This window comes from Bos taurus, chromosome 12 (genome assembly GCF_002263795.3).
Source record: "Bos taurus isolate L1 Dominette 01449 registration number 42190680 breed Hereford chromosome 12, ARS-UCD2.0, whole genome shotgun sequence".
Taxonomy (NCBI): Eukaryota; Metazoa; Chordata; class Mammalia; order Artiodactyla; family Bovidae; genus Bos; species Bos taurus.
The window spans coordinates 14,754,503-14,770,022 of NC_037339.1; the positions used below are offsets into that span (position 1 = coordinate 14,754,503).

The following is a 15,520-nucleotide window of genomic DNA, read 5'->3' on the forward strand; positions in this document are numbered from 1 at the left end:
CAAGAACATCAGAGGTATTCCTGAAGCAAGGTAATGACCACGGAGTGAAGGCAAAAAAAAGATGAGGGAGAGGCAGAGTATAAAAACAATGAATAAATAAAAAGTGGCCAAGCATGAGTGGAGAGGTAAACAGGAACTTGGTCTGTTGGGGTTTCACAAATTATAAGAAGGATTTTGTCTCTAACCTACCCAAGGATTCAAACTAAAAATAGAAAGCTGATTATTTTAATTACAGATATAAAATCAATAAAACTTGTATCTTGAGAAACATCATTTTGGCTGCACTGTGGAAAGTGAATTCGATTAGCACAAGGCTGTATACAAGGAGACCAGTTAGAACTGTTATAGTGCAAGCTAGGAAGTAACAGACTGAGGACAATGATAACAGAGAAATAGGTTGCTGAGATTTCAGACACAAAAGTCAACAAGAGAGGATGACAGATGGGGTAAAGGAGGTGTGAGGAATACACACACACAGAACGTCATCTAGGTTTCCGGCATGCCTAAGTGGATGCACGGGGGTGCTAGTCACTAAAAGGAGGAATGCTAAGATCACATTTGAGGGGAGACAGATCAAAAATTCACAAAGTGTGTTTGAAGTGCCCTTGGGGCACAAAGAAAGGGAAAGAGATGCCAAGTAGGTCATTCTGTCTCTAAAGCTGGACCAGTATTACTACTGAACTTGAATCATCAGTATAAAGGTAATTAAATGACCAAGGATCCAGCCTCAGAAACTCTCAATATATAAAATAAAGCCTAGGAAAGAATGGGTTTGCAAATCAGACTCAGAACCAGCCAGAAAGGTAGGAGGAATTCAGACTGAAGACTCTCAGAATCCAAGTGTTAGAAGAGGGTCAACTGTGCTGAGTGCTGAGAGCACACGTGGCAAGGGATGAAAAGGTCCTGTTGATTCAGTGATAAGGTCACTGATCACCTCAGTGGTATCATTTCAGTGAAGTTCAGAGGTAGAAACAAGCTTGGAATAGAGAAATGAGTGGCACTGAAAGAAATAGAGAGAATGTTAGAGACAGTAAGTTTGCATACACAGAGGAAGAGGTGGGGCAGCTCCTGCAGTTACTTTTTTTTTCATTGGAGACTTGAATGTGTTTGTATGCATGCATACAAGAAAGATTTGTTTGAAAGGAAGAAATATGAGAGGGAATTTTAAGTCATAAGACATCTGAGAAAGCAGAGGTGACTGGATGCAGAGCATAGATGGAGGAGAAAGGATGGGTGCTGAGAAGGTTAAGATTTATGTTTGGCATCAGAATACAGTCTAAAGAAAAAGTGTGAACGGAAGTGTCTGTTGAGAAAGCTGCATATTACTCAGGGTACTCGAACATCATAAAATGTTAATGACAGAATAAGCACTTTTTCTTTATCTGGCACATGAAAAAATGCTTTACGTATTAGTCTATTCAACCCTCATCACAACCCCGTGCAGCGTTTATTAGCTCCTTCACAGATGAGGAAACTGAGGCACACGGAGGTTAAACTTGCCCAGGTGAATGGCTGCACTGAGCACTCAAAACCAACACGCACCCTACAGGCCATGTTCAGTCAGTAGGCTGGACAATCTCTTGGTGGGCTTGAGATCGTCCCTAAAGCACCCATACTGTCAGTACCAATGGATGATTTCTGGGATCGTACTGCTAGGATGAAAGTTATGTTGACCCTGCATTATCAAATATTTAACTCACTTATGGCCAAGGCAATAAGGATTCATAAATAAGCCTGGGCAGTAAGACTTCAGAAATTGATTACTGTAATCACTAGTTCACACTGCTAAGTCGCTTCAGTCGTGTCCGACTCTGTGCGACCCCATAGACGGCAGCCCACCAGGCTCCCCCGTCCCTGGGATTCTCCAGGCAAGAACACTGGAGTGGGTTGCCATTTCCCTCTCCAATGCATGAAAGTGAAAAGTGAAAGTGAAGTCGCTCAGTTGTGTCCAACTCTTAGCGACCCCATGGACTGCGGCCTACCAGGCTCCTCCGTCCATGGGATTTTCCAGGCAACAGTACTGGAGTTGGGTGCCACTGCCTTCTCCGAGAATCCCAAAGATTTTTTTTTAAGTCTTCTATTGCTTATTTTCCGGAACTATAACATTGTCCAACAGCACTGAAATGGCCCTGCGATTCACCTATTTCTGTGTGGATCTCCCTCACTAGATGTAGACATCTGAAAAGTTGCCTACATCTTCCTCACTGAAGTATCTGTTCAGTGCCTATTGTGTGATAGCTACTCTGCCAAGTGCTAAGAAACAGTATGAATAACAGACATGACCTCTGGAAGCCAGGCAATATATAAACAAACTATATATTTTAAATTGAGAAAAATACTAGGAAGGAATTGATATCAAAGAATGCAGGTTAAGAAGCAGAATGGGATGTTTAGATCTAGTGACTAGAGACAGCATCTCTGAAATGGAAACACGGAAGCTGAGACCTACAATCAGAGGAAGCGACGTTCCAGTCACCAGGAATCCCCTAAAGGAGAGGATAAGCAATTTAGAGACTTCATGAAATAAAGCTGGAGGCAAGATCACAGGCCATGATAAAAGAATTTGGACTTTATAGTTTTAATGAAGAAAAGCAACTGAGTCTTCAACAGCAAACAGATACGGATGGATGTAATAAATCCTATTCTATAAAGAACACAGAAGTCAAGGTGACCAGAGAGGGCTACTTCAAGAGTCCAGGCAAGGGACAGCCTGGAGTAGAGGTTGGTAGATGGAAATAGTGAGAAGCTGGACAGACTTGAGACAGATTTAGGAGGGAAATCTGATCTTTGAAAAAGGAACCAAAGTGATTCAAAGGTGAAAGGACAGTCTTCTCAAAAGCTGGTGCTAGATGAAATAAACATCTACATTGGGAAAAAACAGATCAATCTAAAAACACTGGCCTTATCTAAATACCAAAGAGGATATAGAGATGGAAAATAAGCATGTGAAAAGATGCTCAATATCATGCCATTAGGGGACTGCAAATTAAAAAATGAGATACCACCACACTACGAAATAAGTCAGAATACCTATAATGAAGAAGAGGTTATCCTAAAGGATTTAACACCTCTTACATTCTTGGGAAATATAGTCAACTGTTGTGACATGAAAACTCCACTAGAAGTGGAGATATTTATATGTAAACTCTGTCTCATAATTTCTCTGTGAAAAACTGGATACTATTTTTTGGCTCTGCTTTTGGGCTGTATTTTATTTTCTACTTGACAAAGACGTAAGACAACAGGAATGCTCCTTAGTGCTGGTAGGAATGCAGAACAGTACAGCTACTCTGGGATAGTGTGGAGGTTTCTTACAAACCTCAACAGAGGCTTACGTTTAAGATCCAGCAGTTGCGCTACTAGGTATTTTTCCAAGTGTGTTGCAAATGTGTCCTCAGAACACCTGCACACAAATGTTTATAGGAGCTTTTCTTACTCGTAAGTCCCCAACACTGAAAGCAACCAAGACGTCCTACAAACGGTGAAGAACAAACAAACTGTGGCAGATCTATACAGTAATAAAAAGAAATATGCTATCAAGCCACAAAAGGACGAACCTTAACTGCATATGGCTGAGTGAAAGAAACCAGCGGGAAATGCTACAAGATTCCAACTGTATGACCTTCTGGGAAAGACAAACCTTGAGAGACAGTAAAAATATCAGTGGGTGCCAGGGACTGTGGTGGTGACAAGATACCCTAGTGATGGATAGGTGAAATTACACATTTAGCAAAATCCACAGCACTGCTGACACAGAGTAAATCCTTATGTAAACTCTGGACTTCAATGCACCAAAACTGGTTCAACTACAACAAATATACCAAACTAATGCAAAAGGCTAGTAAAGGAAACTAGGGAGGGGAAATTAATATAGAAGTTCTGTATTTTTTGGTCAATTTTTCTATAAACGTAAAACCACTATAAAAAGAAAAAAAAAAGTTTTTTAAAAATCCCAAAACAACCAACTGGACTAACAAATAACAGACTGCATATGGGAGGTAAGGGAGACCACTCCATTGTTTCTGATGTGAGATCAATATCATTCTTTACTGAAATGAAGAAGACACAGAGAAAAAATAGCCTGGGGTTGGACTTTTTTTTTTATGTAGTTGAATCCACTTGATTTCCAAGTGGGTATCAAGACCGGAGCTTTGAGGAGGTAGCTGGGCAAGAGATAACCATTAGGGGGAGTTAAAAAAAAGAAAAAGCATTAAGTCATGGGAATGGATGAAGTCATCCAAGTGCAAAGCAAGAAGAGGCTAAAAGAAAAACTCAAGGACTGAGAAGGGCATTTCAGAAGATAGGTTCAACTACAATGAATTCTGCTAAGAGGTCAGAATGTACAGGTAAACATCGAGTAGACCTGCTGTTGCCACAGAACCTGAGACTTTGATAAGAGCAGTCACATGATGTTAGATGCAAAAGCCACAATGGGATAGACTAAGAAAAAAATAAAATTTGCAAAATTATAACAATATGAGTAGATAATTCTTGGTAATAAAAGTGAGTACAGAGTGTAGTAGAAGTTAAAGGGTGAGGGAAAAGGTCAAGATGGCTTCCTTAAGATGACATATGAAAGCTTAATTAGATGGTAATGGGAATGATCCAGTAGAGAGGGAGACTGGCTCACAGAGAAAATACTAAAGCCATAAAGTCTTTGACAAGACACAATAGATCGATCCAGGCTCCCGAGAACTAGGGCAGAAAGCCTTTGAAAAGACGGGTATGGGGTAGAAGCATCTTATCTTCAGCACTTGAGAGACGCATGAAATTTAGTAAGTGGATGCTCAAAAGAATTAAATGAATCAAATTAAAGAAGTGAAATGATTTAGAAGGCTCCTGGCAAAGCATATGTAAATGTTAGGACCCTAGGCTAGAATTATACCAGAGAAAGCAGAAATAGAGTGTAGGGCAAAACACATTTTAGAAGGACAAAGGCAATAAACAAACAAGATAGATATAAATCCAACTTAAAAACATTGCTTTAAATGTAAATGGTTGAAATACATCAATTAAAAGACAGTGACTATCAAATGGATTGAAAAAAAAAAAAAGACCCAACTGTATGTTGTAAGAAAAGTTCACAGTAAATATAAAGATACAGGAGATTTGAGGATAAGAAAGATATACCATAACATTAATTGAAAGAACATTAGAATAACCACATACATTTCAGGAAAACCAGACTTCAAAACAAGGAGAAGTTACCAGGGATAAAGAAGGACATTACACAATGATGAAGGGGGTCAATTCTCTATGAAGAGATGACAACCCTTAGCATGTATTTAACAACAGAGCATCAATATATGTGAGTCAAAAACTAACAGAGCTGAAATGAGAAACTGATGAACAGACTAATACACTGAAAGACTTCAAGGCTGCTCTACCAGTAAGTGACAGACTCAGCAGGCTGAAAATCAGGAAAGACAGCTGAACTGAACAGCACCATCAATCAGCTGGTCTAACTGATATCTAAAGACTACTTCATCTAACAACAGCAAAATATACCTTCTCAAGCTCACATGGAGAATTCACCAAGATTAAAGGCCATAATACACACCACAAAATTTTAAAAGACTAGAAAGCATGCTGAGTATTCTCTCAGATCAAAATAGAACTGAACTAAAAATTATTAAGATACCAAATATTTACAGATAGATGAAAATCCCCAAAATGGAGATTAAACAACACTTCTAAATAATACATTGGTTTTAAGAGCCTCAAGAGTAATCTTTAAATACTTCAAACTGAAGAAAGTGAAAATACAATTTATCAAAATTCTGAAACACAGCAAAAACAGTGCTGGGAAAGAAGAGCCACATAAACCTAAGGCAAGTGGAAGAAGAGAAATAAAAATTAGAGAAGTCAATGAAACTGAAACTGAAAACAATAAAACAGAAAAATCCACAAAACCAAGGTTTGGTAATTTTATCAATAAAACTGATAAATCTCTAGCCAGGCTAACAATTAAAAAGAAAGAAGACACAAATCACTAATAACACAATGAAAGAGGAGCCATTACTACTGATCCTATGGACATTAAAAGGATAGTAAGGAATATTATGAACTCTACCCCACAAATTTGTTAACTTAGATTAAATGAATTTAAAAGATATAATCTACCAAAACTTACAAGAAACAAACTGGAAAGGTTTGTATCTATTGAAAGAAACTGAATTAACGATTAATAACCCTCCCAAGCAAAAAGCACAAAGCCCACATGGTTTCACTGATGAATTCTACCAAATGTTTAATAAAATAACACCAATTCTCTACAATTTATTTCAGAAAGTAGAAACAAAGTGAACAATTCCTGACTCATTCTATGAAGCAATTCGAATATCACAGTCAAAGACATTACAAAAAAGAAAATTATAGACCAGTGTTTCATTAACCTTGATACAAGAATACTTGACAAAATATTAACAAACTGAATGCAATAACATGTAAAAAGAATTATACACCATGGCCAAGCTCCATTTAACCCACATATGTAAGGGTGATTTAGTATTCAAAAATCAATTATAAACACTAGAGAAAAATCATATGATCATATCAATAAATGCAAAGCATTTGACAAAGGCAACCTCAACTCATGATTTTAAAAAAATACACAACACTCAAACAAAAAACCTCTGAGGAAACAGAATTAGAGGGGAACTTCCATAATGTGAAAAATATCTACAAAAAACCTACACCTAACATCATGCTTATTGTTAAGAAACCAGATGCTTTCCACCCAATATCATGAATAAGACAAGGAAGTCCCCTCTCACCATCCTTACTGAACTTTGTACCTGCAAGTCCTAACCAGTGCAATAAGCAAAGGAAATGAAAGGTATAAAGACTAAGAAGGAAAACAAAATTGTCTTTATTTGCAGCTGACATACTGTATATTGAAAGCCCCTAAAGAAAGAAAGAAAAAGCACCTGTAACTAGTAAGCAACTATAAAAAGGTTGCAAGATAAAGGTAAAGTTAACTGTTTTCCTATATATCAGGAATGAACAACTGGAGTTAAAAATACACCATTTGCATCAGCACCAAAAAAAAAAAAAAAGAAATATTTAGGTATAAATTTAACAAAATATATACAGGATCCATGTGAGGAAAAAACTACAAAATGTTGATGAAGAATTAAAGGTCTAAATAAATGGGAGACTAATTACATGATCATAGATGGTTAGACGTCAGGTCTTCCCAACTTAATCTTTAGATCCGATGCCATCCCAATAAAAACCCTACTTAAGTCATTTTGTGGACAAATTGATTCTAAAATTTATACGAAAGACCTAGTTTCAGTCTCAGTGAAAGACCTAGAAAATTAGAGAACTGACAACCAATTTTGAGATGAACCAAAAAATCTACAGTATTCAACAGTGTAGTAGTATCAGGAGAAAAGACAGGTCAATGAAATGGGATAAACTGCCCAGAAACAGACCCACACAAATATAGTCAAGTGATCTTCGAAAAAGGAGCAAAGAAAATACAAAGGAAAAACGACAGTCTTTTCTTAAACTTATGCCTTACAACTTTCACAAAAGTTAACTGTGATCCAAAATGGATCACAGGTCTAAATGTAAAATTCAAAACTGTAAAACTTCTGAAAGTAACATAGGAAAAAATGTAGGTGACCATGAGTCTAACAGTGAGTTTTTAAAAGACGCAGCATCAAAAGCACAATCCATTAGAGGAAAAAAAATTGATATGGAATTGATTAAACTTTAAAACTTTTGCTCTTTAGGAGACACGGTTAAGATAATGAAGACAAGTCACAGACTAGGAGAAAATACTTTCAAAATACTTCTCTGGTAAAGGAGTGCTATCTAAAACATACATAGGACTTTTAAAACAAAAGGAAAAAAAAACTTTTTAAATGGGCAAAAGATCTGAAAGGAGACCTCACAGAAAAGGATACACAGATGGTAAATAGTATCATTAGAGAACTGCAAAATAAAACAGTAAGAAGCCACTATACACCTACTGGAGGGACTACAATCCAAAACACCACCACCACCACATGCTGGCAAGGATGCAGAACAGGAACTCTGGTTCATCGCTGGTGGGAAGGCAAAATGGTACAGCCACTTTGGAAGAAAGACAGCTGGGCCGTTTCTTACAATGCTAAGCATAGCCTTACCGTAAGATCCAGCAATTGCACTGCTGGGTGTTTTTCCAAATGAGTTGAAATCTTCTGTCCTCAAAAACCCTACACACCAATGTTTACAGCAGTTTTGTTCCTAAGTGCCAAAAACTGGAGGCAATCAGGATGTCCTTCAAAGATGAGTGGATAAACACACAGTGGTAGATTCATATGATGGAATACCGTTCAGTAATAAAAAGAAGTACATTAACAAGTCACAAGGAGACATTGTACACTGCTAACTTAAAGAAGGCAGTCTGAGGTGGCTAGAGGGAAAACTACACAAAGGAAAAGATCTGTGATTGCCGGGGGGTGGGGGAGGGAACACAGGGATGAATATAGGCGTATATCATGTGTAGGTTGGTGAAACTTCTCTGTATGACACTATTACATGACATTATGTATATGGGGAAACTTGCAGAACTGTATGACAGCCGTGAACCCTAAACTACACATTTCACTTAATGATGAGGTATCGATATCAGTTCATGAATTATAAAATACACCACACAAGATGTCAATAGAGCAAACTATGATAAGCAAAATTGTATATGGGGAGGAGGGAGGTATTCTGAACTTTCTGGTGAATTTTTCTGTAAAGACTAAAACTACTCTCAATTTAAAAATGCATACTAAGTAAAAATATCCCTTTTAAAAATGGAATTTTCCTAAGAATATCCATTCTTTTCGGCAAAGATGTTTGACAATCAACAGCATGATAGAATTCTTTAGATTTTTACAAATTGTCTTTTAAATGCAACTTTTGTTGCTTATTGATTATATGCCCTTGGGAAGATGTTGTGATTTCTGAGTTTTGGCATCTTTGGGTGTAAAATAAAAAAATCACCTAAAAGGTCAACTGGATTTAATCACATCAGATCAGTCGCTCAGTCGTGTCCGACTCTTTGTGACCCCATGAATCGCAGGACGCCAGGCCTCCCTGTGTAATTCACCTAGCAAAAGTTGCACAAAGTAGGCATGTAAATCGTTCTTTTCTTTCTTGCTCATTTGTCCTCAAATTCTTTCTAACTCAGGTAAGGTAGAACACACCCTGAGGATTTCTCAAAAAAAGGTTAACACATACCCTAAAGGTACATGCAATCAACCATTAAAAAAACCATTAGGCTACTCATACCTCAAAGGTATTAAATACATGTCTTCCTGGAGCTCAATTTAAAATTTGAAGAGGAGGGGGGAAGCTGTTTAACTGGTAACTTAAAACACTGTTATACCAAAACAACGCTGCTGAAGTCTTTGCACGATATTTCAAAAGGCAACAGGAAACTATGAGAATTTTTGCCACACAGGCTTCCAGGGCACTTCTCCACCATCTTCAGCCGTTTGGGATGTATCTCAAAATTTTCCACTAAAGCACTGCCTTTCATTTCCAGTTTTGATTATGTTACTAAACACAAGTTCATTTTCGTCTCAATGTCAGTCCTTGTGTCAACAATTTAGCTCCAAAGTGCCTGCTTCCCCTTAAATTACTAAAGGACAACCTGAAAAATAACATTTTGCACTAAGAATTAATGCTTTTGAATTGTGGTGCTGGAGAAGACTCTTCAGAGTTCCTTGGACTGCAAGGAGATCAAACCAGTCAATCCTAAAGGAAATCAACCCTGAACATCCACTGGAAGGACTGACGCTGAAGCTCCAATACTTTGACCACCTGATGCAAAAAGCAAGGAAAAGATGTTGATACTGGGGACTGAGGGCAAAAGAAGAAGGGGGCAGCAGAGGATGAGATGGCTAGATATCATAACTGACTCAATAGACCTGAGTTTGAGCAAACTCTGGGAGATAGAGGAGGACAGGTGGGGGGTGCTCAGAGCCTGGGGGTGCTCAGTCCATGTGGTCGCAACGAGTTAGACATGATTTAGTGACTGAACAACAATAAAAACTATTTAATACAGAATTTATAGCTCTGTGAGTCAGAATTAAGCAAGCAATAACTGAAATGAAGATTACACTTTTTTGATTGCTTTCTCAAGGATCTGGCTTGACTTTGAGTCATTTTCTTTTCCACTGAACTGCGCATGTTAGTCTGTAAGAGACTACTGCCCTGATTTTTTAACAAAATTTGCGTATCAATATGAAACTCTTTTGTCCAAGAGAATCTCGTAAAATTAAGCACCTGATTGGATAAATACATAAAGATAAACAAAGCAGTATGAGTGTCACAAGGTCAAACAGAGGCTGAGCATACCTGTACTTTGTTGTGTCACACATTAAGAAAAATAATATACTGAAGCATGTTCAGAGATCTACAAAACTCTTAAGGATTTCAAAACCATGCTACCTAAGAGCAAGAAATGGAGGTATGCTTAACCTGTAGAGGAAAAAAAAAAATGAAACAAACTGCATTTGAAATTGATGCAGTGTAAGAGCCATCTTAAATCACCTGCAGGCTATGGTATTTGAAGGGAATCAGACTTGCTCGATGTTCCCAGAACTGGGACTAACATGAGGCAGCAATAAAGTACAGGATAAGTATAGATCTCAGAGCCTTCAAGAGACTCAAATCCTACAGTAGACCTTTAATCAACTATGTGATATTAGAAATACACGTGATATTCTCAGACATCAATTAATCTTGTATGTAAGATGAAGGTTCTAACTTGGCTAATTCCCAAGGTAATCTTCAAATAAAAAGTGACATGGAAGCATATTCTGGATCAGCTTCTTCCCATCAGAGCATCCTGAACATGGAATGAGCTATCTCACTGAAGTCATGAGTGCTATCACTACAACATGATCATGTGCTCTGTATAAAGGAAAAACCACAACAGATAGCACAGTATTTTAAGTAAAAGCCAAATGTCCACAAGCTGGTATTCTTACAAAAAGAATTAAAAAGATAGGATGGAAGAGTATTGTTTTTTATGTTGCCATCTACTGAGTATATTATAATAACGTAATTTTAGGGAAAAAAAAATCCTAAAATCATATTTCTAGCTCATCTGTACTGAATATTACATTTTCCTTTGTTTCTAGATAGACTGAATATTATGCTAACTTTTGATTCTTTGAACCCACTTAATATACCTTATGGAATAACCTTATAAATATCTTGTCTGAACAATTTTGTTTATACTAGCCAACAATATTATTTCTTAAAGATTCCTCTGAGTTACAGTGAAAGTGAATGTTTATAAAACTCAAATTAACTTCTCAAACCAAAGTTAAAATTACTCAGTACAGCTACTTTCTACATTTTAGGTTTAATAAAAATAGGCATACACAACCAACAACCAGGGAATAACCTCATGAAATATGTACTCAACTTTCCATGTAAAGTACAGTATTTTAACAGTGCTCAGCACATAAGAAATACTAAGTTAAGTATGGATCATAAACATTAAGAGAACAAGGGTTTTAAAAAAAAAAGAGCAAGGGTAGGAGATGCCTGGAATACAGTAGGCCAGGTACAGACAGTACAATGTAGATAGACGTATGTTCCTAAATTCACTCCAGACAAATTTGTGGTTTATCCATTGCTCTTCTCTGGGGCAAATTTAAAGAAAAATTCTTTCCCTAACTCTACATCTGTCTGAAAATCCAAGGAAATCTGTTGTAGGTCACTTTATCATCAGATGTTAACACTGAAAATATTTTGAACATTTTCTACCTACATGCCATATCTTACCTCTTGAGTAGAGATCACTTTGATCACAATTCCTGAAAACTCCGATGCACACTTCAAAGTTCCCTAGCATTTTTTGTTTTTTCTTACTGCAGTAATCTGATTACCTTAGATGTACATTTAAGTGGGAAAAACCTTTAAAGAGCACCTATGTGCTTATTTTGGAAATACAAACCTTTCACATTTCAAGACTAAGTTAATGTGAACTTTCTTAAATGGGAAATTAAAATACCTGAATTTTTAAAATCAAGAAATTGCTTAGGACATCTAGGCACTGACACTTTGCTCAAGTGTTTCAATACAGCAAAATCGAATAAGATTTATGGATATATTTACAATAGCCAAAAGGTCAGTACTTGTAGACACACTTCTTATTGACATTTATCTCCTTTAAAACAGAAGTTATTGAAAAAAAAGTTCTTTACTCAAATAAAAAAAACTATTTTATTCTATAGCTAGTCCTACGAATCACAGTGAAACAATAAGCCTAGTTCTTATACCTCAAACATAAGGCCATGTTCAATATTCATAAACGTTTTTATTTTGAAACTACTGATAGTGTAGGGAAGAGTTCATGTAATGAAAATCATTTTTAAAACTCTCATTTCATCACTATTTTTACAATATGTTTGAAATTTCCAGTATAATGCTTTTATTTAACACTCCCTGCCCTACATCTTTTAAATACACATAGTTAAGGCTTCTAAATTCTTTTGTACTCAAGGAAATATAGCCTCCCACCTTTCATAGAAATACATTTTGTCTGTGAATCTTTCAATACCTTTAATTCTAAAAACAAAATTTTATCCACAGTATTTTTACTCATCTTTTCCAAACTACTAGACTAATAAAGCCAAGAATTTTAGCTCCTCTCCCACACCCCAAATACAGTAGCTACTCTAAATCATAATATCCTTTTATAATTCTTTTTTTCAGAGTATAATTTCTTTAGAGAGCCAAATTAGGTCATTTTAATCCACAAGTTGTCATTAACTAAACTTCTTATTTGTCACCTAGGACTCCACCATAAAGTTTTTTAATTTTAGCAGTCTGCTTCTTACAAATTTTCATCAAACCAAAAGGGAAATCTCCTCTTGTTTCTAGCAGACTCTGCATAGAAAAGTAAATTGTTCTAATGGCTCTAATTAAGTTTATGTAGATATAAAGACAAGAATCATGAAAACCAAATTTTATCCTTTCCCATGTTCTCTTGATAAGGTTAAAAAAAAGAGACTCTGTAAGTTAAGATTTCCCCTTCTCCAATTACTTGTTCAAGTAGAACACCAAAATGTAAAATACTTTCTTCTCCTATTAACAGCACCCACTAATAAAACAGTTCTCCAATAAGTCATTATTCTCAAATATCCTTTTTCTGACTCGAAGAACTGTCTTCTGTATGCAATTTTCTAAGGGTCTATGTTTAGCAAGATCTCACTTTAAAAGACTTGAGTGTATTACTCCTGATATTTGCAATATTAACTCTAGTTTTAATGGTTTGCAAATCGACATACAAAAATGGCATCTAAAAAAAATCCAATTCTGGAAACGAAGCTAAGGTAAAGCTAATCAGTAAAGTGCAAAAACAAGACTAAATAGATCACCTTATTTCCTTCATTTGGCACTGTGTGACCCAATGAAAAGTCATTTTAATTTAACAGTTTAAATCATTTTTTTCTCAAAAAAGTTTAAGACATCCAAGGATATATATTCAGAAATACTTAGAGGAAGACACATAAAATTAAAATACATTTTAAAATACTGTTATAGTTTCCATTTTCTACTCCTGAAAGAAAAATAAGCCATTTATCAGTAAGTGCATTTTTTTCATGGAGAAAATATTTATTAGTTTTTCAAATGATCACATAATACAAATGTTACACAATTAGTCATTCTAGAAAAAAATTAGCTTATATTAATATTCATAAAATAAACACTGAAAAATATAGGATTGCATATTGTGACATGAAATATTTAAAAATATGAAAGAAAATGAATCAAAATAAAAGTTTAAACAAATCAGTTCACATTAATATACACGAAGTTTCACTTTTAAATAGCTTTCAGTGGCATGAGATGAATAGAAATGCACTTACATTTCTTTTGCACACTTTAAGGAACAAAGCTAAAATTTAATCAAAGCATGAGATGAATGGGATTAAGAGACTAAATCATTTCTCTTAAAAACTAAAACAAAAGGCCATAAACTGGCCTTCAGTTCCCTGAGTTCTAAAATGTTGAGTAGTTATTTTTTAATTTATATGTGTTTGTAAAAACTATCTTACTAACTTTTAACAAAAGCAAATCAAGACTAAAAAGTTGTAATCATTTATGGGAACTCAGAGCTCTCCTGGGAAATTTTAGCTCAAACTGATCTTTTAAACTTACTTTTAAGTACCATATATACAAAAGCTTATGTATAATTAATGAGGGGAAAACGGGTCCCACACATAGCCAACAAAGACTAAAGGCCAGGTTATAACCTAGCAAGTGTGGCTTCTAAAACCTCTTAAGATTTCTAAAACATTTAGATGCTTCCAGAGTGTTACCTCTAGAACCTCCATTCTTAAAGTTTAGACCAAATAAAACAAACTGGCAGAATCGTGGAACTTTAAAAAACTTCTTTAGTAGCTTTCAACTGACTAGTTTTAATAGATACTAAAAAGGGAAATAAAACATTTTGATAGCTCCTTCCATCAATTTATCAAATCCACAGTTTGGATAACTTTCTTGCAACACTTAATTCACACACAGAGGCTTATTCTACTACTACTACTACTTGCCTTTGCTCTATAAAATACCTCTTTGTTTCGGGATCATTCAACTTTAGAATGCCTGCAAACGCAGAACAGTACCTCAAGTTTAACAGGTATTTACTTTGAAAGACTTAACTTAGAAGGTGCCTCTACTTCTATACTGGAATCTGTTGATTCAACAAGAATAAGGCTCAAGACTAGAAAAAGATAAACCAAAAAAGTACATCCTAATATTAAAAGTAATTTAGGAATAATTAAGATTTTCACCCTTTACTTCCTAGTTCTTTTCAATGTTGGGCAACAAAAGACAAGTTTCATTAAGTTTTCTGGGTTTCCGAGACTACCAGAAAGTCTGCCTGCTTCATTAGGGTGATTTTCAATCCCACAAATCTTTTAAGTGAAACAGATAGAGAGCTGCTTTTTTTAAAGAAAGGAGTCTCTCATGCTTCCTCTAGTTCAGTCTTCTGAATAGAAAGGAATAGTTTCATGGTCATGTAAAGTTCCAATCTGAAAAAATTACGTCATTATTTGAGCCTTTCCATTTCCAGATCAAAAGTACACCAGAGAAAATCTTAAAGTTTATCAATGACAAGATCAGGTGGCTCTCTCATCCTTGTGTCTTCTAGACATAGTGCATGGCTCCGTTCACCACTGCCTTCCAAACTGCAGTTGCTGCATGTGTGACAGATATCATCCTTGAAGGCTCTGCTAGAGGAGTTCCTTTGGCGGAAGGAGGATGTTTACCAGTTGAAAGAAATCTGGGCAATTAGAGAACAAATAAACCGGTCTCCCATTATCAAGATACCTGGAGTCACAGAAGGAATCCACCAAGGAAAAAGTGAAAACTTGCCAAAGGCACCAAAGTTCACGTTCTACCCACTGTAGATGATAAGAACTTCCTGAAATCAAATCCTACCCTTGGCATCAAAGATACTAACAGAAAACCATATTAATGCCATTGGGTAAATCTAGGACAAGGTTCT

General features: G+C 35.9%; 1 protein-coding gene across 10 annotated transcripts in view; it reads right to left on the reverse strand.

The window, feature by feature from the left end:
• The window catches only part of TSC22D1 (TSC22 domain family member 1), a 123,428-nt gene that overhangs the window by 76,340 nt on the left and 31,568 nt on the right, over positions 1 to 15,520 (reverse strand). For 2 of the 10 annotated variants that reach the window (XM_010810695.4, XM_010810690.4), the window contains one exon: positions 1 to 15,295. This exon is cut by the window's left edge and continues 28,418 nt beyond it. The exons of 3 other annotated variants lie outside the window; for them this stretch is intronic. In XM_010810695.4, coding sequence (XP_010808997.1) covers positions 15,160 to 15,295 — 136 coding nt within the window. In that variant the 3' untranslated portion in view covers positions 1 to 15,159. Of the gene's footprint in view, positions 15,343 to 15,520 lie in introns of all 10 variants that reach the window. 5 more of the 10 variants (XR_003037432.2, XR_810103.4, XM_010810691.4 and 2 more) reach the window with 4 other exon arrangements.